The 24,912-nt window shown below is 46.2% G+C and overlaps 3 protein-coding genes across 4 annotated transcripts; 1 reads left to right on the forward strand and 2 right to left on the reverse strand.

Moving 5' to 3' along the window:
* The first annotated feature begins 6,520 nt into the window (after nt 1-6,520).
* Nucleotides 6,521-9,160, forward strand: gemin2 (gem (nuclear organelle) associated protein 2). 2 transcript variants are annotated; one of them, XM_068751873.1, is made up of 10 exons: nt 6,521-6,782; nt 6,897-6,981; nt 7,169-7,258; nt 7,405-7,464; nt 7,725-7,841; nt 7,984-8,028; nt 8,110-8,178; nt 8,345-8,455; nt 8,743-8,801; nt 8,902-9,160. In XM_068751873.1, the coding sequence occupies exons 1-10, from the start codon at nt 6,661-6,663 to the stop codon at nt 9,023-9,025; spliced, it is 882 nt and encodes a 293-aa protein (XP_068607974.1). In that variant the 5' UTR covers nt 6,521-6,660; the 3' UTR covers nt 9,026-9,160. The 2 variants fall into 2 exon arrangements, with proteins under 2 accessions (XP_068607974.1, XP_068607975.1); XM_068751874.1 differs by having other exon boundaries at nt 6,611-6,777.
* Nucleotides 9,161-9,384: 224 nt separating this feature from the next.
* On the reverse strand, nt 9,385-13,637 carry pnn (pinin, desmosome associated protein). Its single transcript, XM_068751776.1, has 9 exons — nt 13,485-13,637; nt 13,176-13,265; nt 13,003-13,074; nt 12,538-12,613; nt 12,328-12,422; nt 12,162-12,237; nt 11,893-12,048; nt 11,179-11,317; nt 9,385-11,084 (listed from the first exon to the last, which is right to left on the reverse strand). The coding sequence occupies exons 1-9, from the start codon at nt 13,595-13,597 to the stop codon at nt 9,877-9,879; spliced, it is 2,025 nt and encodes a 674-aa protein (XP_068607877.1). The 5' UTR covers nt 13,598-13,637; the 3' UTR covers nt 9,385-9,876.
* Nucleotides 13,638-14,797: 1,160 nt separating this feature from the next.
* Nucleotides 14,798-24,668, reverse strand: LOC137907392 (F-box only protein 33). Its single transcript, XM_068751722.1, has 7 exons — nt 24,151-24,668; nt 22,867-22,977; nt 22,610-22,770; nt 22,309-22,517; nt 21,867-22,164; nt 21,464-21,721; nt 14,798-15,931 (listed from the first exon to the last, which is right to left on the reverse strand). The coding sequence occupies exons 1-7, from the start codon at nt 24,582-24,584 to the stop codon at nt 15,858-15,860; spliced, it is 1,545 nt and encodes a 514-aa protein (XP_068607823.1). The 5' UTR covers nt 24,585-24,668; the 3' UTR covers nt 14,798-15,857.
* Nucleotides 24,669-24,912: the final 244 nt, after the last annotated feature.

Below are 24,912 nucleotides of genomic sequence, written 5' to 3' on the forward strand. Positions count from 1 at the left end.
ATATGGGTGACGTCGGCAGTTTGACAGCTGCGATCGCAAAGAGTCTGCGTTTTAAAGACGCAGACTGCAAACGACAACAGGAGCCGAATGAAACACTGAGTGTGTGTCAGGGGGGTCACTTCTGCGCACAAAAAGTGCAGAAATGCACCGCGGCTGTAATATAAGTCCCTGATTATTTAATGCTAATTTATAATACTTTTGGCTACTAATAAAACTGACCTGTTTAATCAGCCAAATAAGGAGCTCCCTTGCTGCATGTGTGGTTGAATCTTCAGCAATCTGATGAGCCGAGTCCACACTGTGCTCCATGACACCTAGAAGACACATTTCCAAATGGATTTGGAACTGAGTTTGAGTTTGAGTTTGAGTGTATTTAAAACAGGGACAATACATATTGATGAATGTTTCACACGTAAATATGTAAGATTATAGCCAATGGCTAATTTCCATCTTTAGTCCCTTTGACACCAACAACATAAAACCACAAAATCAATAAAACAACAGTCATAACAAGTAGAACAGTTCTGCTAAATAGTACAAAACAAATAATGAGGATGATGACATTATCAGAAAAACTGGGGATGGTAGCCCAACATTTAGCCAACGGTAAACAAATATATCAATTTATGCATGATTGTGGCTACAATGTTGCTCTTCCAATAGCCATGCTTTAAATTGTTCAAATTGTACAATTTAAATTGTACTGTAATGAACATGAAAAATAATCAAACAGATGTTATGTTTGTTTATTTTCACTCTCGTTCTACTGTAGAAAAAGGAGAGAAAACACTTAAATGATGTTTTGGCCATGAATCCAGCTGGATTCAGCTGGATTTAATAAGGAAACACATCTGATTGACTTCATTTGTAAATCAAACTGAACTTTAAATATGACATTAATTTAGGCGATTTTTAAATATGATGCGTCGGGCCATGCAGACAAAAAATACCTTGATGGTCTGTGTTACTGATGGGTGATCTCCCTGTGGTGAAAGTCTCTCTCACTCCCGCCAGCAGCATTTCAAACGTCTGAAGGGTGGTGACCATTCTGGACTTCTCTTTATCTTCCTGTGACGCCTCCACTAAACTCCTGCTTTGGCCTGCCAGTGTCTCCTTGTGATCATGTAGAAGCCTTTCTATGTCCAACAATATCGATTTATCATTATCACTGGCACCAGTCGTGCCTTCTGAGCGACCCAAAACATCATCTAAGAACTGCAGCTTGTGTCGCCCAAAGAGCTCCATTAACGTGTTCTCCTCATCCATGCCCATGTGGGAGAGGAGACTCTCGTGATGCTCAGCGATGCGGGGGCTTCCTCTGTCTGGAGACACAGAACCAGGGTGAGGAAGGGAAGCTGACGATGTCTGGATAAAGGGAGGAGGGGTCGGCTGCAGATGCTGCTGTGACAGGGTGAGAGGGGGGTCTCGAAATAAAATCTTCTCCTCCTGTTTTTTATTTTGCGTGGCGGCGTCAGAGAGCGCGGTTCTAAAACAGTTCTCTCCCTCAGTAGATTCTGACCCTGACCTGCCTTTGTTCATCTGATGGACGAGGGAGGGGTGGTGGGGGTCCTCCCCCACCTTTATTAACTCTTCCATCCTCTTCTTTTCTAGTTCATCTGGCCTTTTCTCCAAGTTTTCTTTCTGCTGCGGTTTTTTTTCTTGCTTGAGCTCCTCCTTTAATTCTTTTATCAGCTCCTGTTTATCATCTTCTTCAATCTCCTTTTGCACCTGCTGCCTCTCTTCTTCCTTTAACTCCTCTGCCTCCTCCTCCCCTTCCTGCAGCTTTCCCAGGGCCTCAACCTCCTTGTCTTCCTTTATTTCCTCTGTCTCTGCCTGTTTTGACCCCTCTACTTCCTCAGGCTCTCTTTCAAAGTCGTTATCTATCTGAGTATCACTTTCATTCAACGTGTGTTCTTCAAACTTTATTGTTTCAGTTTCAACCGAGTTGTTTTGGCCTCGCTCTGTTTTCTGCATTTGTGGAGAGTCCTGCCTTACATCTGCTAACATTGCTGTATTGTCATGAGTATAAATTGTTCTTCCAACCCCGTCTGAGATCATGCCAATACTTTTATCAGTAGAATGGGACCCAGCAGGGTGCTCCTCTATCTCCTGTCTAAAGTCCCCCTGGTGTGTCTGAGCTTCTGGTTTATTATTATTCATAACTATTGGACCTGAATGATGGACTCTGGTTCCTTTACTTGGAGCAGTCTGATCCTCATGGGAGGCTGTCTGTTTTCTGTCTCCAGCTCCGTTTGATGCTGAGGAAGCTCGACTCTCTTCCCTGCTCTCCTTGACGCCGACGCCGCCGCCGCCAACTTCTCTTTGTGCTTCGATGCCGTCAGTCTGAATTGGTGACATTTCTTTCTGAAAGCCACTTCCCTCTGCGTGAGACCCTTCACCTTGATGATGGTCACTGCCTGCACCACCTTTATCAGCGGTGTCCATGGATTCCTCAGTTTGATCCTCCTCGCCCACAGACTGTCCTCCGGAGTTTGAATTTAAATCCACAGAGCTAGAGTAAGGTGCGAAGGTGATGCCTGATCTTGTGCATGTTTTCATTTGTCCTCCTCTCTCTGTGGTATTGTCATCGTTGGATATATATTCTGCTGATTTGGGCAGCTGAGCTTCATCATTTATTTTTGTAACTAGTGTATTTGTCTCTTTCTTATCATCGTCTGAAATATCATGCTCTTCTTCTAACTCCCCTCCTATTTGATAAAAGCTACTGAGCACTGATGACAGTCCGCGTGCTGCCTGAGACTTGTCCTCTAACTTGTCCTGAGGAGAAATGTTTTCTTGTCCGTCCTCAGACGCTGTATCGTCAGGCAAAGCGCTTTCTTTGCTGCTGTCTGGTGTTCCTATCGTTCTTGCTTCACTGTCAGCCGAGCCAGGAACGGTTTTTTCCTCTGATTGGTCGGTTTGCTCTTTCAGTGTTTCTTCCTCCTCAGGTTCATTACTTATTTCTGTCCATACATCTTGTGATTGGTTGGAATTCACATTCTCTGATTGAGTTGTTTCTTTTAAGGTTCCATCCTCTTTTGACTCATTAAGCTCACTTGTACTTCCATCAACTTCACTGTTGTCTCTCATGAGGCCTAAAATGTCCCTGATGCCCATATCGAACCAATAACTCCTTTCTGGCTGTTCTTCCTCCACCTGGATGACCTCTTCTTCATCTCTTTCGGTTGTCTCCTGTCCTGATGCGTGATTAGTGAGGCCGAACCACATCTGCTTTGACAGTCCGTTTCCCAGCCAATTCAATGTCCCGATCTCTTCCTTCACCGCTTCCTGCAATTGGCTGTCTTCTAGGTCCAGAGCCATCTTCCGACTTCGGAATTCTTCTTCTTCCTTGTCGTTTCCAGCGTTGTCTTGCTCTTTCTCTGCAGAGCCAGTGACACTTGAAGCAAAAGAATCAACGTGTTCTTTTTCTTCTTCTCCTTCTAAACCCAGCCATTCTGATACTGAAGACATGAGAGAAGCTGCTTTCTCTGTCCGCTCAACTTTGTTTTCTCCTTCAGCCATGTTGCCAGGTTCCTCGAGGGTACCAGACCGGAACCATCCTGTCACTGAAGAACCGAGCCAGACAGACGGAGCAGACCCACCTTGTTCATTCAGAGCCATGGCAGCATCTTGTGCTTGTTTGGTTTCTTCCTCTGCTGTCAATGTGAAATCAACTTCCGTAGAGATGTCTGCAGATGACGGTGGACTTTCAACATCGATATCAGGGGTGTATTGGGCTGCTTGGGTGGTTTCTGACTCTTTGTTAGGAATTATATCATCATCATCATCAGTGACCAAATGACTGGAGCCAATGGGATAGTCAAACCCATCCATACAGAAGAAATCAGACTCCTGAATGAAGAAAGGATAAGAAGTCACGCTAGTTATAAGGGATTTATTTTCTTTAGATTCAAAAGTGAATGTTTTATCTATTGCATAACATCAGTTACTACCGTGTTTATCACATTTATTCTGCTATAATGATCTACTATCAATAGTATGAATGAGCATGTTTTGTTCAGCCACAGTGCTGCAGCACGTAAAGGCTGTTTACCTGTGTTTCCACTACATTCTCCATAACTGCAAAAACATGCTTTTCTTGCACTGCATCCTTTAGGAAATAACCAAACCGTTTGTCAATCTGAAAGAGGAAAAAAAAAAAGGATTGTTCAGAATTCTGTCAGCAAACAATGACTAACAAGGGGAGGAAATGAATCAAAGATAATGGTGCTGATTTTTTAACATCTTTTCTTTTCTAATTTGGAGCCCGTCTCAATTTAAGTTATGATTGCAGTTACAGTTGAGTGATGCAAATGAAAAACATTAAGATGTTCCATTAGAAAACAAACTTTTCCCCTCCAACATTTTTCTAATTTTGTTCCTTGACTCAGTTTTAATTAATTTATTAACAATTGTTCTTAAATCCTGACATCACAAACATTTTGTTTCTTACATTACAGAAATAAGGCAACATTAAAACGTTGTTAAATCTAGATGCCAAAAACCAGAGTCATTCAGTCTGTTTACACACTATCATATCATTATTAAAATGAAGAGTGCCATCACAGACTTTTACTTTAATCAGGCATAATAGTCACTTCAACCTATTAGCACTGCAATGAAGATTAACCTCTTCAACCCAGGACCCCAGAATGACAGTAGTTTGAGCTGTTGTTCGCTGTGTTTAAAGGGAAGCTGATACAGAAGCACAATGAGATAAACAGACTCATCAGACATACGCTGCCTGCCCAGAGGTCCTCCCTCTGTCCGGTCAGTTTGTGGTAAACAAAGATGGAATCTCCTCGTCTGAAGCTAAGGAAACGGCAGTCTTTACCGTGATGGTCCCTGATGGCTACCACTCTACTCATCGGGCCTACACACACAGACACACACAGACACACACACACACATGGAGACTGAAATTATGATCAATGCTCTGAAAACAAATGTCATTAAATAAACACAAAGGGTGCATTAAAAGCTGGAATTATACAGTATAAAGGTAGTTTGAAGACTTACCTTCACACTCTGAATCTCCACAGATCTTGTAGTCAGATAATCCCAGATATAGGTGCGGTAAAATCATGAAAACTATACTTGTACCGCACAGACCTTTGTACACCAGTGAGACAGTCATTCTTTTCATTTTCACAAGAGTATATTAAAAGAAAATGTCCACAATGTGGGGAAATATATCCGGGCTATTGTGTTGGCAAATGGACATTGCCTGTAAACTGCTGCTCTCATGAAGACTCAACAGAAATGGGTGAGCTGAGATAAGATATAAGGCGAGCGTGGGGATAATCATTAACATCCGAAAGCTCCTAAAAATGCCGAATGCAATGGATTCAGCAGTCATTTTTATTTTAGGTCAACATTTAAGGAACGTTTTAACATGAAAATTCGAAACAAGCATGAGTAGCAACCGCCTAAATATTTTAGCCTGCAAGGGTACGTACCGGTAGTTATTTTGTGGACTTTGTCCTTCATTTGAAGGCTCTTGCCAGTCGTATTCATTACCATGGCAACTCATGCAGTGCACAGCTATTCGAACAAATTACTTAAAATTCTCAATTTCCCCAAAATGTAAAGAAGTTCATTTTAAAAACATTTAAAAACATTTATCCTTCAAAAGAATTGATGAAAAGTAGATTTAAATTTGTAGTAGATAACTGCTATATTTGTAATACAAATCTGGAAACAACAGAGCAAAGAGACTGAGACTGTCCAAAAGTTATGGAAATCTCTCTATGATTTTATATCATCCAGATCCAGAGTCATTGATTATTGGTCCCCTCAAAATATTCTATTGGGACTAATTCTCAAAAACAAAAATACTGATTTGTTTGTGTAAATAATCTCATTATTATTACAAAATACTATACACAAATTTCGGTATGACAATTCACACCCATCATGCCCTGCTCTTAAGAATGAGCTGCATGTCCCTGTTACAGAAAATTCTGAAACAAATAAATAGTCTCCATGTAACAATTAATGTCAGAACTTAATTTTTCCCAAACCCCTTGTTTGTAATTTAGTTTGAATTTACCTGTATATTATTTTTATTTTGTATTCTTGTGTTTGTGTTTATGTATGTATTTATTTATTTTCCTTCTCATTCTTTCTTCCTTTTGCAAGTATAATTGTATTAGTAATATTATATAATAATAATAATAATACATTTTATTTATATAGCGCTTTTCTCGGCACTCAAAGTTGCTTTACATAAGATAAAAACAGCAAACAAATACAGACAATAAAACATGAACATGAAAATAAATTCGATAAAATAAATTAAATTAAATAAGATAAAATGTAAAATATATTCCTCACTGTTAGATTTACAGTACTGTACTTCTATTTTATTCTCAGAAGATGCGAATGTGTTGTGTCATATCGAAGGGTGGAGGTCTGTACTGTGAGTTCGTCTTTACTCATGCTATGTCAATAAAGTTAAAAAAACAAAAACTCGGGCAGCGCACAATGGAACGTCATCAGCTCGCGCCGACATCCAAGATGGCGACCTAGTTTGTGATTAGTTTCACCACAGGAGAAAAACGAATTGTTTTGGTCGGTGGGGCCAGATTTGTACGCGATAAGTTTGTGACTCGTTTGTATTTACCGCCCTCGAGTGTTTCAAATAGAAGTTAGATTACAATGAAGTCGGACGTGGAGGAATTAATGCCGAGGCTGCTGCCCGTCGACTTCCAAGACACCGCAGAGGAGCTGGACTTGAATGGACCGCCGAGAAACCCTCGGGAATACCTCCGTCAGGTCCAGTACGTTCCCATTAACCAGCTGCCATTGTGATGCTAACACCGTCAGTAACGTGACGAGGGATCATGGTTTGTGTCGCAGCGCATTAGCCGAGTCGTGTGTTTCCTCTCCATCAGGTTGGAGGCGTCGCAATGTCCGGATGTGGTGGTCGCTCAGATCGATCCCAAGAAACTCCAGAAAAAACAAACAGCCATCGCCTCTGTGAGTAAATAAAAGTGCTTATTTATCATAAAGCCTCACCTTATTCGGTATATTTTACGATACTCTCCGGCGTTAGTCTCTGAAGGTGCTCACGATGTACGTTAAACGTCGAGACATTTCTGAGATTTTCTTTCATGGGGGGGTTGGGAGAATGTATCTAGTTGTGTGTGTCTCTCCTGTGTCTCAGGTGGCCGGCTGCCATGCTGCTCCAGAGGGATTCTGCCCCGGTGTCAGCTGGCAGCAGCAGCAAGTCAGTAACTTCTCAGATGTCAGACAGGTACAATAATAATAATCCCCATTTACTTTATTTCATAAAATCTTTATCCAATAAGATTTAATCGAGAGTTTTCCTGTTTTCTCTTGTGCAGAGTTCCTGAACGATGTTTTCACAACCAACCAGTAAATTCTGCCTTTTGCTTTCAGAGCATCGCCAAGAACAGAAAACGCTGGAGTAGTCAGACTCTGGATGACAATGTGCTGATGGTGGGTTGTAACAGTGGATTTAGGGAGGATTTGGGGCACGGCATTTGAATGTGAACAGTAGTGTAATAATCGTTTCATAGTAATTACAAGGTGTGCGGCTAACGCAGCTAGCTCAGCGCTGTCGCTTCACAGCGGGAAGGGACCGGGTTCGAATCTTCTATCTGTATAGAGCTCATATATTCTCCCTGTGTCTGCGTGAATTATATATATGATTTAGTTTTTGTTCAAAATAAAAGCGTGTGTGCGTGTGCGTCTGCTAGCCAAAGATCACCGATGACGAGGGCTGGAAGAGATTTTGTTTAGGAGAGATGGTTTATCCGGGAGCGTCATCCTGCCGGTCGGACGCTGAAGCTGAGCCGACGCTGGATTACAGAAGGGTGCGCTACGCTGAGCAGTGATTGTATTTGTTTTTTAAATATTTCAAAAACATATCAGAGTTTAGTCCGCAAAGTTCTAGAAGTTTACATTTCAAAGGTAAAAACTCTCCTGAATAGCGATTGCTGCTTCCTCTGCACTCAGGTGGGGTTTCCGCCCTTCCTCAGCATCGTAAGCAGATTTAACCAGGTAAAGTACCTTCGTCTTCAGACCCTGGTAAGCAGCTCTAAACCAGTCCACTCCTCTGAGCTGCTTTCTGTCTCTCTGCAGTCCACGGTGCTCACGGTGTTGGAGATTCTCATCGGCTGGTTTGAGGAACACGAGTTCTTTTCTCAGCTGGTGAGTTTAGTTCATTCAGCAGCTCCACATTTTTCGTTTTATTCTTCTGGGCGTGGCAAAAAACAAAATGATGCAAACAGGACGTCACCCTGTTTAAAAAAAAAGGAAGGCCATTTCATTTTCTTTGTACTGAATTGTGAAATATTAGTGCGTTTGCTCGTCATAGGGTTGCTGGTTGTATTCTTTGCTGGCCTGTCTGGAGAAGCCCCTGCTGCCTGAGGCCCACTCCTCCATCAGGCAGCTGGCCAGGAGATGCGCTCGGCTCCGCGGCACGCTGGTAGGGGGCGCTTCGTAGCACCAGCGCATCATCATGGGGGACCCCACGGCTCATAGGCAGATGTCCATTGTCTATTGGGTTTACTGGAAGGGTGAAGTAACGATCGGGTTAGGGTTTAACTCGTCTCTCAAACCTCAAATCTCTGAGCCTCTTGGATGAGAAGCGAAATGTCTTCAATCAAACTTGAACAAGTCCAGTTGATTCCCCTTTTTTCTGCCATTTGTGAATATTTGATACTTTAGATACATTTGCTTAAAGGTAAATTACGCTCCGTTCTCATCCCACAGGAGAGTCAGGAGGATGAGAAGCTGCCTGCTCTGAACCTGGTCATCTGTCTCGTTGCCAGGTAGCCACTGCTGAGTGTCGTGTGTATGTGTATGTAGAAACAGGGATGAAACCAACATGTTACCATGGCGATTGTAACTTGCATGTAACTTGCGCTGCAGGTACTTTGAGCAGAATGACCTCGCGGACCAGCCCCAGTCACCAGTTCAGGAAGAAACGTGTTGCAGTTCCTCTGCATTCAGGCGACGGGAGGGACAAGAATCCGTTGGACAAGCGAAGGATTAACGTTCGTGAAGATGAACAATCCAGCTAATGTGTGCTGAATAGATGCTAAAGAACCGTTTAAGAAGTTGTGTGATCGGTGCTTTTATTTGCGAGCCGAACTGTTTTCAATGCTTTTCAATAAACTGGTGACTTGTTTAAAGGCTCTGCCAGAATATTGTGTTGATCATAAAAAATCTAAATCCCACCGTTGTTACCACAGTGGGCTCCTCGGTGAGGGAGGATGGTGCAAAGGACAGGGCGAAGGGGAGAACGGTGCGTTGCTGTGGCAACCCCTCAGGGGACAAGCCGAGAGTACAGTAAATAATCACCTTGATTACTAAAGAATTAAAATAACTGTCAGGCTCAACAAAACATTTGGCAAATTTCTCGTCTTTAATTTGAAGCAATTAGTCGTTACAAAAAGGGATTCAGAAGCAGAGTCTGAGCAGATCATCAGACACATGCAGCCAGAATACGAGGGCCTGACTTTAGCATCAACACACCACAAGCTTGAAACAACGCGTGTATTTTAACCGTCACGGCAACCAGGAACCAATCACCACGGAGGCCACGGCTCAATCATCTGATCTAAAGCGGCTACGGTTCAGTGACGTCCCGACGACGCGGCTCATCCAGACAATTAAAAAAAACAAAAAAACAAGCTGACGTTTTGGCAGGACAAGAAAACAACGGTGGGGGGGGGGGGGCAGAAACACGAATCTCGTATTTTCCTACATGAAGGGTGTAAATCCTCCCGCGCTGAAAGGCCAACGGGCCTTTGTGGCGTTTACAGAGTTTAAAAACTATCATCGCACGTTTCTGACTTGAACGGCTCCCGTCTGACTTCCCGTTACCGCGGACGACGAACCAGATCAGCGTCTCTTGTCCTTCCTGTCTCTCTCTTTATGCTCCCTATCGCCGCGAGACGACCGGCCCCGCTCTTCCTCGCTCCTCCTATTCCTCGCTCCCTTTGAGCCCTCCCCTCCTCCGCCACCCCCCCCTCTCTTGGGGTGACTTTTCTCCTCTTTTTTCCTGCCCTTATCTGACGGGGCCTTTCTTTTGCGCTTGCCGCCGTCTCGGCCGCTGGACGAAGACGAGGAACTCGAAGACGATGACGAAGAGGATCGGCTGGATCCGGAGGAGGAGGACGAGCTTCCACTGGAAGAGGAGCCAGAGGATGAAGAGGAGCTGTTGCCGTGACGCTTCTTGGGCTCTTTTTCCTTCATCCTCCCCCTCTCACCACCCTCTTCCTCTTTGGGGGGTGCAGGGATGATGATGGGGGCCACCTGGGGGTCTGGAGGTTTCTGGGATCCTTCATCCGCTTGTTTATTTTCCACAGCTTGGCTCTCTGGACTCTCCTGGACAGCAGAGTCCTCGCTCTCGGGGACGGGGGCGACCGACTCCTGCCCTGCGGGGGCCGACTCAAGGATGACCTCCGAGTCCTGAGGCCCAGCTAACGTACCTGCTGGATCCCCAGCATCCAGGCTAGGCCGAGGCGGCTGACTGGTGGCTGGCTCTTCCTGGGGGGGTACGGTGAGGTCGATGGACTTGGGATCCTGGGTTTTCTCAAGGTGGGGGTCTGTGGGCCCCTGTTCACCGTCGGCTTCTCCTTCCTCTCTCTCACTAACATCCTCCTGCCCTTGTACGCCCTCCACTTCCATCTCACCTGACTCTGGACTGGCCTCCTTCTCTCCCTCCTCTGCGCTGTCCTCTTCCCCTTTAGCCGCCTCCTCCTCTACCTTCACCTCCCCCGCCTCCTCGATAAGCTCCATCACCTCTTCCTCTGCCTCCTTCAGCACTTCCTTCTCTCCTTCCTCCCCCTCTTCCTTCAACGTCACCTTTCTATCTCCCATGCTTTCCCTCTCCTCTTCCTCCTCCTCCTCCTCCCCCTCCTCCATCTCCGCTACCCCCTGGATACCTGTCACCTTGACTACCTGACCTGCGGGCTTACCCTCCGCCTGGTGGTCCGCTCCTCTTGCTGCTTTGTTGGGGTCCTGATCGCGGTTCGGCTGTCGCCGGGGACGCGTCTCCATCTTGTTTAGGTGTTCGGTGAACGCCTCGCACCTCTCCTGAAACACAACTGTCCAGAGAGCAGAACGAGATCAGTCACAGCGAGCGAACACACACACACACACACACACACACGGTATTAAGAAGCAACGAAGCCCACTGACCGTGTAGTTTCTGGGTGGAGTCATTGAGGAGTTTCTGGGTGGCGGAGCACATCTTCCCGGGCCGGTAGAAGATATGAGGCTTGGTTTTAGTACGAATGTATTTCACCAGACGGTTGTTGTGGTCGGTCCACTCCTCTTGCTGTGGGCGGGGGAAAGAAGTCAAATTAAAACCAAATTATACCAAGAACCGACCCCATTGGCCCCTCAAAGCAGAGTTACGATGGGTAGTGGGTGAAATGTCATCATGAAGATAATATCAGCCCTCCCCCCGTACTGCATCGAGGATCTTCACCCCTTTTGGGTGAAAGTACTGCAGTTTTTGTGGGTAATTACAGTCCATTACAATTCAAGTGAAGAAAAACGGCAGAGAAGCAAAAGCCGCTTAGACTCGCGTGTTTGATAATAATGTTTGGGTTACTCAAAATGACGACGATGATGATGATGGTGACGGAGCTGGAGTCTGGTGCTCCCGTAGCGGGACTGACGCCGATGATCAACCCATTCCGTGATGCTATTTTTGACGTGCTAACTTAGCGCTCTGTGATTGACGGGCCTGAAGCATAGGAAACACTCCCTCCGAAAACATCGCTTTTGAAGGACCATCCGAAGTGTTAGCTGACCCAAATTAAATTAAGAGCCTTATGGGTTTACGTGTCCAACCCTCTCCTTCCCAGTTTTCCGCGCCCGTCGCTGTTCAGACGTCTGATTTCTTACCAGCTGAGCTAATTCCATTTTCTGCTCCAGCAGCCTGAGCTCGGTCTGTTTGGCTCTCCGCTCTTCAAACAGCTCCCTCTTTTCAGTCTCCACCTTCTTCTTCTCAGCCTCAGCCTGAATCTCAAGTTTGTGCTCAATCTCCACACGTCGCTTTTGCTGTGGGGGGGTGGGGGGGTGGGTAGAAGCAGAAGAAGGACAGGAATGGGAATAAGCAACGATTCACATGCTACTCAAAGACACCAGCCGGCATGTAGAACCCGCCTCCCCACCTTCTCTGTAGAGACATTTGACTCCTGCTTGAACTTCTGCAGGGTCCCCATTAACAGGCCGAACATACGGCGATTCCTGACCCAAGAAAACACAAATTAGAGATGAATAACGTTGCATATTTCTGGGGTCAGGCAGATAACCAGAATCAGCAGCGTGTCGATCCACCTCTGTTTGCCCTTCTCATCCATAGTCTGATCTTGAATCAAGTCTCGGCGCGTTCTCTCTTTGGAGGTAGCTACCACAGACGACTGCAACGCCGGCTGAGGGACGAAGAGCACACGGAAATCAGTGCAAAAACACAGGAAGTCAACGCTCTCTGGAAAACAAAGTCACGTCGGAACGACGTAACCGACACGCCTCTAAAGGAGACGTCACCTTTTTGACATCGTCATCGTCCTCAGCGTCGCTGTCGTGAAGCGTGTCTCTCCTGGCCCTCTGGTCCCCTGCCAGCCTGCACACAAACAGGAAACACAAGGACACACTCGGCTGTAACAGCGGAAACTGAAGGCCAGAATCTGAGAGGCAAAGAATCAGAGTGACTCTGTGATTGCCTCGGGTGTGACCACAACAGTACATGCAATAAAACCTGTCTAAAATAATTAAACCCGATTTAAAAGCTCTTAGATTTACACTAGTGAAAGGCAAATATTCCAGCCTTACAAATTTCATCATCAACTTTCTATCACTTTTGCCAGTTCATCCCACGACAAAGGCCCCACGTTGATGCCTGGTAGGAAAGTAATGGCGTAAATGTGCGAGGAGCAAAACGCAGGCTGTGGGATCTCTGAGATTAAACCTTGAATCACCAACACGTGTCAATAACAGATAAAACGTATTCACCTCAGCAGAGCTCCTTCAATGTCCCGCTGCTTGGCAGGGGGGCCGCCGCCTCCCATGTCGAAGAGACTCCGCCTGAGGAACGAGACACTTTCATAAATATCAACTCTCGTTACGTTGATGTATTCTACTCATTTCTGCTCAAACGGCCGCGACGGGCGGAGACCAGACGTCACCTGAGCAGGTTCATTCCTCGGCCTCTACCTCCACCCCCACCCCCACCGGGGCCTGCCATGGGGCCGCTCAGCCGACGGATCTGACCGGGTCTGCGAACAGAAGAAACGGCGTCAGTAACGGAACAGAAATCACTCCTCGCGGTTTATTTAAGGGAGCTGCGTGTTGTCGTTGTTGTTTAGTTAAAAGCAAAGAGACTCGGTCATGTTTAATCCGTGCTGGCGCTGCGGGGCCTAGCATAGCTAGCATGCTCGAGATTAACTTTATTTTTTTACACACCGCCAGGAACGCAAAGACCATTCCGGGTTTACCTGGATTCATTGGGATCACGCCCAGTCAATTTTCGAATGTTTTCGTCCACATTTTTCAGGCCTTCCTTCGCCTTTTCCAGCTGATCTTGCAAGTTCCGCACGACCACCGCCATTTCGCTTCTCCCGAGCGCGACTCGTGTGCGTCTCTTCTTCTTCTTCGTCCCCTTTCTGCGTTTGTTTTTCTTCTTCGGGTGTATCAGTAGCCGAACTGCTGCATCGCGGCCCCATTGCGCCACCTGCTGACTAGTTTATTCCAAAAGACGATTCAGATTCCTTTATTTACATTCAGACGCGCTGCAGAACGAGAAACAGCTAAATAAACAAATAAATAATGGCGCCTTTAATTTACCGGTAAGTGAACTTTATATACTTATAAAGCCAGGAATTCATTACAGACCTGACGTAAGTTTTTACATAAATTAAGTAAATATAAAAGTTCAGCTGCTGCATTCTGCTCCACTAGTGTGGGAAGTGATCAATGATTTATTATATTTTTATGCAATTGTAAGAATTAATCATTGAGCTTGTTTGCTTTATTCAGGTTTCCTGCAGCTGGTGTTTCTATCGCTCTTAGAAATGTGCTTATCTATATAAATAACCCAATAAGACATGAGTGCAGACAGACAGACATACAGTGGAAAGTAACAAACCGCAACCTGTGAAGAGGAAAGTCTGTTAACAGAACAGAACAGGATGTGTGCAGATGCAAGAGGTCAGGCAGAGGTCAAGGATGAGTGAAGAGATATGTAATATCGGAGTCTGGTTGTTACGGTAAGGTCGGGATGCACCGATCAATCAAACATGTTAAACATGCTGAACTATTTTTTTTGTAGAATGTTTGACTTTTAGGAGCTTTTTGTCCTGTAAACTGTTGCAAGTTATTTTTAGATTGACAATGTCACATTGAAATCGTCACGAAGCTGCTGCATTTGGGCATTTTGTTTTCTTTTTGCACTACGAGAAAGAAGAGCTGAAACTCAGAACACCTTACTGGTGGTTCGGGTTGTTTTGTTTGTCCAGAACTCCAGATAGTTATTTTATTAACGACATCAAACCTTGTCAATCCCTTTTGCTAGTAAAAGCAAAATACTGCTGTGCACTTTATTTTTGGCGAGAGGCTTAAGCGGGTCTGCAGGGTAACCTGCTGCACAAGTTTTGTTTCTGTTCAACAAAATAAGTTTGGAACATTAAAGGTGTTTCTGTCAGTTATTTAAAAAATCGGGATCGGCAGGTCAGGACTTTTTAAAGTTTGATGATCGGCCTGAAAATTCTAATCAGTTCAAGGAAAGGAAAACCACAAGAAAATTACAGCAAGTGACTTTTTAATGCTTTTATTTGACTAAAAGAAAAGGAGCATTCATTCAACAATAATTCAAATCAACAGTCGTCAGATTGACCTCAAATGTTCCTCAACAGTCAGTTAGGTTGTTCTACACAGAGGTTTCATCACAAATCCTCCCCTTTCTCTAGAACAGAACCGTGATAAAATCCATCCTCTCAGCCGGAGATGATTATTTGCCTTCAGATGAAACCGAGAAACAGCTGGAAAAGGTTCACATCAAGTTGTTTCTTTCTTTTTTTGTAACAGCCTGAGATTTTTTCAGGAGCGGTATGATAGACTTAAGTCCTCTCATGAAAAGTTCTACTGTACGTACAGTTACGTGAGATGTTTGGGGGTCAACGTTTAAAAGCAAGCTTTAAGCGATGCTGTGGATAAACCAGCTTGCAAATACTTGCGCACGTGAAAACTCATGTAGCCGTTCCTGCGTGGCCTGATCGAATTGAAATCAAAATGTCTGCTCATACGGTTGTAAACCTGCACACACACACACATGGGATTTTTAGGAAACAAATGAAGCGTGTTTAATGTGTGCTGTTCCGTTTTTGGGTTATGTCTGGTTCCCCGCTTACAAGGACAATGTAAAACCCACTTTAAACAGTCACACAGGAACGCTCTGAATATTGTACATTTATGATGGTAAAACCATTTTCAAAAAACACGAGCCCCCCACTCAAAAAAAAAAAAAGCAAAACAAAAACACGCACAACAACCTAACTTCTGTTTTTGTTTTACAAAGTGTGTGTGATTTCTCAATATACTCCATGTTCACAAATTGAACCCCAACGTGTTGCATAAGAGTATATCATGGTAATGATTTGTTAATACCTATACAAATATGCACTGCGTGAGTTTACACATCTATTTATTATATAGTTAAGGTATCTTCCTCTATGGTTTTCTATGGATGTAGCCGGGCGCCGTCAGCACTGCTCGTGCCCCTTTGTGGCCACTAGTCAGACTGCTGTTATTGCAAACTGTCCTGATTTTAAACAAATGCACAACATTCGTACCACGATAAAACTAGGGGCCGTCTAGCAAGTCTCACAGAGACCAAGAGCGAGCCCGCCGCCTTCGTTGCTGGGCTGGCTGACCAGAATCAGAAGATCTTAAAACTAAAATGATGAGATTTCATAAATCATCATAAAGGCCAAGTATTGTCTTTGCAAGTTCTAAATAGTTTGATGTTTTTTTTTTTTTTTACTGCGTAACAATGAGAGCAAGAAATAACAAAATCTAAAAACAAGAGCGGTGATTATATGCATTCCTCTTGCATAGTTGTGAGGCTGGACTGGGAAGCAGGCCGGCCTGCCCGGCCAATGAGGAGCTTTGGCTCTCTAGACTCGACAAGAACAACTTTGTTTAGCAGCCGGAAACATCAGAGTCAGTCACAGCAGCAGAGATCCGAACCAAGACACTCGGCCGACACCGAGCGCAAACCTTCAGCAGTTCTTTGATTCACCCAGACCGCTCAGGGACGACCTGAGACTGGCCAGGTTGCTGCTCAGACACACCCCCACCTAGGTCTGTCATACAGGACTGATTTCAGACCAGTGCAATGCACATCCAGTGTTTCTCCCCAAGTAAAAGATCGGGATATTCATCACATCCTGCCCTGCATGAACCCGCTCAGAGGTCTTGGATGTCCTGGTTGTGTTCTCAGCATTTTAGGAAAAAAACAAAACAAAACAAATGCAAACAGGAAGCATTTGAAATATCACACCGTGAAGAGGAAGCCTGGCGTGTTTGATGGTCTCGCTTCTTTAAACGCGTCGTCGTTTAGGGAATGTTTTTGGCCCAGAACAATCACACCGCTGGCTTTACTCTTCAAAACAAACACAACACGTGTTAACGTGGGAGTGAATCCGACCACATCCGATGAGCGTCAGCCCGCTGCTTTGGTACTAAATAACACACTCACAGTTTGCTAATAGTAATCGCAATGAGATGGGGAGAAGTGTAACTTGGGTCTGTATGGTGCGTCAGTCAGTCTGTGCTTACATAGAGTCACACAGAGACCCCATAGGGTGCTAAACCATTGAGTGAAAGCAACATAATAGGGGGCCACACTTCACACGGGTAGATCCAAATGTCAACGCGCCTGAGCTCTGCTCACACCAGCTGGTCAACGCTAGCTGCAATTCAGACTCTTCTAAAAAACAGACAAGCCATTCAACGCAAGAAAACAAGGATTTATTCATTTACTCTTTCCATCTTCAGCCACGTTTGGTGGTCATGTGGACGAAACGTGGAATGTTCTGTTCCCAGCAGATCTCTGGTAGCGAATCAATGTACGGCTCTCATCAGACCCGTCCTGCGCCGCGGGGGTGCAAACCAGACACCCGGGCAGCTTCTGGAAGCGTCACATCCCTGATATATCCTGGAGCAAACCTTCAAGTCTTTTATCCACTCACAGTGAAACAGGCAACCAGGAAAGGGCGGAGAGGGGGGGGGGGTGAGGAAGAATCGTTGCCATGTTCCGTTACAGAAGCACACTGGGCTGGAATGACCTTGCTCTCGTCTACGTGCAGCGCGGACCCTGAATGCCATTCACAGATAACAGTTTTGCCACTCTTGTGCACCAATGCTACTCGCCCTTGTTGGGAATACCTTCCACGTAACGTTTTCTGTACAGTTCAAAATCAACACTGGCCAGTCTCTTTTCACGCTGCCCGTAGAGCAACAGCGAAGACATTTCCCCATGTCCAGAAAATCAAGCAACGACTTGGGGCACGCACGCACGCACACACACACAGAATATTCGCCACCACGAGTTCACTGGAATACACCAAGGGTGGCGTGATACAGCTCGGAGCAAGGAAAACGAGGAATGTCAGAACGGAAAGCACTAAAGGGAGGCGTAGAGCACAGGAGAATACCGCCGGCGTGCGGATACACGGGCACGCCGGCGTTTAGGTCGCTTCACTGCGCTCTTTGGCAGCTTCAAACACAACAAGGGAGGAGAGCAGATCCAGTGATTCCCATTTCTCATACGAGGGCGCCAGAGGCCTGAGCTGTAGTAACGTTCCCCCGACTGTACCCTGAGTATGAACTATTACGGTTTCCTGCTGCACACGAACACTTTTCACTTAAATAACACACACATGCAGAACAGACAACAAGGCTGTGCTGCTAACAACGTTATACTTCTGTAATTCCTAACGCAGCTTAATCAAAGCAATGACTAAAAACTCAGGACAGCAGAGGTTGTAAAAGCACTTCTGCTCCAGAAGCTTTCAGGCACAAGAACGCTCAGTTTCAAAAGGGAGCCGCTGATGACAGGTTTTAAAACGCGACGCTACACTGGGCCTTTTCAACCTCCATCAGAGCAGAAATGAGCTCAGCCTCGCTGGAAGAACTTTGCCTCACCTCTTGTCTCAAGTTAAGAACAACACAAACCATCCAGACCAAATGTTTGTCGTTTAGGAAGGGAAAACAATCACAAAGAAAACAGAGTTTGCTTCCGGATGCCTTTCTGCCTTCATACCAATAAAAGATTCACATGTTATCAAGAATTTGATCGACGTATCAGAATCCAATACATTCGGGGACTTGAGAAACGAGGAAATCAAACAGGAATCACATCAACAGGCGAGGGTGGCGTCTGTGAAATGAACCTGAAATCGGCTGTTAGCTCAGCTCGGACGACCCCGTTTGAAATGATCCTGTGATTTCCCCCCATTATGGAGCGACGCTTATCCGTTTTAAATCTCTCACTTACAGAAGCAAAGCTTAGCTCTTGGTCTGAACGCGTTCGGTCGGTGTCGGTGTCCGTTCTAAGCGTGTCCAGCTGCTGGTATCGCCACACTGCATTTATCCTGAGATGTCGACCACAGAGCGCTACAGAGATCACCTCAACCAACAAGATACCTGAACAGAGCTCAACATTTGGTGACCACAGGCCCAACGAGAGGACCAGCTCATTAGGAACCCAGCAAAGCACTGGCACATTGTAACACCGGTTCCATATCAGTCCATTAAAAAAATAAATAATTGCTGGCCAACCTTGTAAACAACAGGAGTCGATACGGACCTTCACAGCCTGCGATGCCCTTGTTCCAACCTCTAAAGTGCCATGGCGTGCACAACGGTACCAGCTAGCTGGCTAACTGCGTTTAGGGAAGATTTCGCTCTGAACACAGCAGGGTTGTATCATTACAGCGCCAGAATAAAATAAGTTCACACACACACACACACACACGACACATTCCCTCAGATGACGCCATGGAAGGCCCGTTTGTAGTCAGACTCCATCGACTGCGCCACACACAAGTCATTTCACCCCCCAGAACATGGATTACATTCAAGTCAGACATGAACTGGGCCCAGCCAATTGCCTATGGACAGCGCCGGTTCTCTTTCCCTCCTCAGGCGCTCCCCGTCCCCGAAAACATCTACTGGGGACATCGAACGTGTGCAATGAGCAGCTCACTCCTGCCACCAGTCAGTCCTCTTCAACCATAATCTTTGGAAACAAATGTATGATTAGGTTTGTTGACAACCCCCAACAAAGTTGTAGCAAGGGTTAATAGCAAGATGATCATCATTAATAACAACCTTTCTTCATAAAACGAGGGTCTGTTTCCAAGGCAACTGTGACTCAAGAGAAATCAGTAAGAAAAAGAAAAGGAAACATTTCACACTGATTGTTTCACACACCCAACTCGGCATCATCTCCTCCACCGTCCTGGTCGTAGCGATGCTAAAAGTCTACCTGAGACCGACAAAAGATAGAAACACGCCACACGCCCCGTAACCTTGTGCTGTAGGTGCCACCGCGGCCAACATGGAGCCTACAATGTCCGAACTCCTTCCACCAGCAGCCGGGGCTGCTGCAGCAAGACGAGCGCCAGCCAAATCTCTGTGGCAAGTATAGCTGTACAATAAACCGTCAATAGAAAACTAAAACCCGCCGGGCCACGAGAACGGCGGAGTGTAAATCGCGTTACATTCGTTACGACCATCGTCTTTATCGGAAACGCTCGACTGCAACTCAAGAAAATCACCACCGAGAAAACAAAAAGGGTCCCGATCAATAAAACTGCTGCTGTGCCTCCACTTTACTCGTTTTAGCATCGCCTCGCCGTGCTGAGACTCGGACTCATGAATGCCATCATAGAGAGAAAACCCGGTTTCTCCTTAGAGAAATGCAAGACTTCTCAGAGCCTGCGGTACAACAGTTCACTCCGCTGTTCTCTAATGACTTGACATTTTCAAACAAGGGGCTCTGGAAATAGACAGCCTTGAGTTCTGAACAGGAGTAAAGGCAGCTATACTCTCCCTGAATACAACAGAGGGTGCGTTGTACCGTGACAGGTGGAAACTGGAAGTAAGGCCCCGACACGGGTCGGAAGACGAGGCTCCCAATGGAAACCGACCAGTAAGATTTCTTGGAGAGCCGAGAGTTGAGCAGGGAGTGATGCGTTATTATAATGCATAACACTATCAGTAAGGTGCTCGAGTTCCTTAATAAAACAACCTGGCTTTGAGAATCTCACTCATTTCACAATGCTCATAAACACACTCAAGACGATTGTGGTTGAAATCGACATGAAAGGAAATGAACACCTGCCACTGTCTGTCCTAGAACACGTCCTAGAACACGTCCTAGAACACGTCCTAGAACACGTCCTAGAACACGTCCTAGAACACGTCCTAGAACACGTCCTAGAACACGTCCTAGAACACGTCCCACCCCGCCGGCAAGGCTCTCGAACACGTCAACAGTCGAAGAAGTTAAGGTTGTGTTACCAAGAAAGTGACCGATCACTTTGGACTATTCCAACTTCAGATGAAGCAGAATCAAAAAAAAAAAAAAAAAAAAAAAAGTCAAACCAACCAATCAGAAAAAATAAAAATAAAACAAAAAACAAAAACAACTAAAGCTAGTGGCTTTTTGTTGGAACACTCAGTCTGTCACTCTGCCTTTCCTGTTCTAGAAGTGGGCAGGATAATAACATGCCTGTATTTAAATATACACAAAGTCCATACAGGCAAGGAAACTACAGGAAAGGTTACAAACGAGGTTATACAAAGAGCAGGTGGAGATCAAAAGTGGTCATTTGTAAAAAGGAAAAGACAAAATAAATCAAAGTCATACAGAGGCTAATACAGTGGAGGAACTTTGAATACTCGATCAAGACCAGACCAGACCGGGCCAGACCATTCCAGACCAGACCGGGCCAGACCATTCCAGACCAGGGGGCATTGGAAGCAGCAGAGACAAGTTAAAAACAGCCATGACTCAGGAGGTCAGATATAAGCGAATGCAATACCTTAAAACTGATGGAATATCGGGGGTTTGCTGGAATACCAGTTTTTAGGGGGCAGTCCTATTTTTCTATTGGAAATTGTTTGTAAAATGTCAAAAATGCTGTTCAATTGTTAGCTAGATAACCAAAAAGCAAATCATCTGCCAAAGTGTAGAATGTCATTGTGTTTTTAAAAATTCCTGTGAAAGAAAGGCAAATAATAAAAGTGACATAAAAGCAATTGCGTTTGGATCCAGTTTATACGGCTCACGCGCTTCTACTTTTGGCCTGGTCTGAGCCGAGTCGGCGGGGGGGGGGGTCTGGCCTGGTCGTGACACAGTTTCAGCTGCGAGTTCCCCGGATCGTTCCCCGGATCCCTGCCTACATGCCCATGCTGAAGGTGTGCAGCTCCTGCTGGAAGTGCTGGGTGGGCTCACACAAAACCAGACCGGAATCGAGGCAAGGGTGCCAGACGCGGCCAAGGCCCAGAGAAACCTCCTTGACCAGGTTATGGACCGGGTCGCCCTCCATACACACCGACTGGTCTGGGTCGAAGTCGATGCTCTCTTCAGAGACGGTCAGGACACGAAGACTTGAGCCTCGCAGGCGAGAAATGGCCACCAGGTTATGGGACCACACAGTGTAGCCTACAGAGACACACACACACACGAACATCACGGTAAATCGGGCTAGTGAGTCACCCCCCCCCTCCGAGCACAATTTATACTCTACATACGACAGAACAGCCCAGAATCAACATGCACTACTTCCTAAATGTAAGTATATGCTCACCATGCATCACCAGTACAGCAAGCCGAGTACACCTCCACGCCAAGAGGACCAACGGGTCCTCGTTCCGATTGATGCTGAGGTCGGGGAAGTTGGGGTCATCCCTCAGGAGCAGGAAGTGAGTAAGCGTTTTGTCGTATTGCTGAGAGATGAGCTCCAACGTAGCATCGGACACCAGGGTACCGTAACTGTCGAGGTGGAGTCGCTCCAGAGGAAGGCTCGGCTTTAGGACCCTGAGTAACTCGGAGCTGTCCACTTCCAGGGCCATAATATACACTCGGAGGTTGGCGCTCACGCGAACCTGGGAGGAGGAGGGGAACTCGGCTGATTCACCCGTAAAGACCTGCCGCAATTTCTACACCAAAATAATAGCCATGTAGCCGTCGTGTCATTAACACATCGGAAAAAATATGCGATCCGAGAACAAAGATGGGTTCCGCCTCACCAGTGCCTTCCAATCATCCTCCGTGGCGGTCCCTTCTAATGGCTTAAACTCCAAGGCGGCCCCGTTGAGCAGGAGGGAGAGGCGATGGAGGGGAGTTCGGTGCGGAGATGCCAGCAGCCCACAAAGGTCAGATGTCAAATCAGAGAAATCCAGAGCCAGAGAATGAAGCTTAGACAGCCGGTCGAGCTCTGAGGGTGAGATGAGGGGACCTGGCCATGGTTCGGGAGAGGCGTCGTGAATTTAAATAGACAAAAACAACATTCCATACATTCTTTTTCTCAGATTCACAACCCACTCGTACCCAGCTGGTGGTCCAGCAGACTGAGGTGCTGCAGGGTCTCGGCCGAAGGGTTCGACAGGCAGGCTAAGGAGCAGGGAGTCACCAGACCCACCATGAAGCTACAAGACAACCATCTCAGCCGCCTGCTGTTAGACAAGAACTCCATGAACAACTGCTGGATCCTGCAGTAGGAAGAAGGGCGGCGAGAAGAGACCGACTTCAAACGTGACCTGGATCATCATCAAAAAGAGTCTCACAGAGAAAATGTCCAGTCTCACTCATTGATCTTCTTGTCTCCGTGGTGAATTTGGTGCAGGTTGGAACTATCCAATAAGCCTTCCTGCTGGAGAATACACGTGTCTCCGTACACACTCAGCTTCTGCAGGTTCCTAAGCAACGAGAGAAAAGGACAACGACATTAGTTCCATTGTTGCGGACATTGAATGGTTCCCCTCCGTCAACGGCCACCTCACGATGGATTTTGGAGGAGTTGCGCTGTCTGGAAGGATCGCTCACGGCTCAAGAGGAACAAGGTCAAGGGGTCAGACAGAGAGAGGTTGAAAAGACTCCCTATGACAAGCACACAGACCCATGAGTGCACCTGCCCCGGCAGGTACCTTGGTCCTGTTCCGGAGCCAGGCCTGGGGAAGGGGCTTGGTCGGGCTCGAACCCGAAACAGAGACATAGTCGGGCTCGCCTCAACACGCAGCTCGGGTTCTGGAACCAGCCGTCTCGGTTCACTGCAAAACCACTAATGAAGGAACGGTGAATACAAAGTCTTCTCATTGTGTTAAGCAGGTACGAGAAGAATGGCACCGGTTAATGGACAGCAGAGATATCTGCTTATTCAGAATATTCAGAATAAGCACATATTTACCAAAGTCACTGAAGCTACAACTTCAGACATAATGTCTCTGCACTGTTCAGAAAACAATCACAATTTATTTAGGCTTTATTTCTCCAAATTGGGGTTGTACTTCATTTTTTTGTTCCCCGACATAAAACACTGAAATACATTTCCACATTCTGTATTGATAATACATTTCCACATTCTGTATTGATAATGTTACCTAAATGTCAAAGGTTTGTCCCTTTCCAAGAGTAAACACAGAACAAAAAGCCACATATGCTTCGTTTAACAGCAGGATTTACAATGGAAAATAACAACTCATAAAGCAGAAGTCATGAAATACTGAATGCTAAAAGGCATGAATGTATTCCTTTAGCACGTCTGTGCTGATATCAGCTAGTTGGAGACACAAAGGCCTTCTCCAGCACCCACCAGGGCCGCAGTGGAACACAAACGATAAACACACGACAGTTTGACCATAAAAGCACACAGTTATATATTAAAATAATTATTTAAAATACAATAAAATACGGCGACAACATTGATAAGCTCTCAATCCGCTGCACGGCCCTCTTACGTAACTCCTCATGGCAGGATTTGTTTTTAGCTAACTTAAGCTGGCTAGCTCCAAGCTAGCTCATGCGACGAATGACGCGAAGCTCTTTTTATGTGCGGATAAACCACTTTAGAGCGACTTTCACGTCACGCTTACCGGTTGTTCCGGATGCTGGTGAACACGCACAGCACCTGGTCCAGATAAGTGGCCATGGCGTCTTTCCATCTGTCGGAGAGCTGCCGGTCATTATCGGTGGCCGGGGGCAGGCCCGTCCTGCCGGACGACGGCTCGCCGCCTTCCACCGGGGCGAGCTCCAGCTTTAGCTCCCGCACGAAGGAGCCGAACTTCCGCATTAGGAACTCCAGCTTCGGCCTCTCGTCTGCGCTGCAGCAGCCGCCGCCGCCGCCTTTAGAATCGCCCCCTATTCGCAGTTTGAGCTCGGTCCACAGCGCCGGGTAGAAGAGGCACTCCCTCCACCGCGAGCAGACGGTCGAGGCCCGGAGCTTGTCCCGGTCGGACAGAAAGGAGAAGACGTGAACGATGAGCTCGCTGGGCAAGGCCATGGCTCCGACACCGCCGCACAGAGCCATGGCGCGCTGAGGAGCCTGCTGGCAGACAGAGAATAAATGGCACGACCTTTTTAGTGAGGGGGAAACGCTTCTTCCTCCCGTGGAAAACAAACGCTCGCTGCGTTATGCCTTCAATACTATTGGGTCACACCACTGCGCTAAAGCACTGCGAACATAAGCAATTTACAGAAATATCACAAAAAGCTCTGTAATGGGACATGTGATGTTATGTTTATTTGCAAGTTTACGATTGTATTCACTCGCCTGTATATTCACGTTTATGTTCACTATCATTTCGTTAATATGCGACGACGTCCCCTCGTTGTCAAATGAATGGTTTCGACCCGAA

This window comes from Brachionichthys hirsutus, chromosome 18 (assembly GCF_040956055.1).
Source record: "Brachionichthys hirsutus isolate HB-005 chromosome 18, CSIRO-AGI_Bhir_v1, whole genome shotgun sequence".
Classification (NCBI taxonomy): domain Eukaryota; kingdom Metazoa; phylum Chordata; class Actinopteri; order Lophiiformes; family Brachionichthyidae; genus Brachionichthys; species Brachionichthys hirsutus.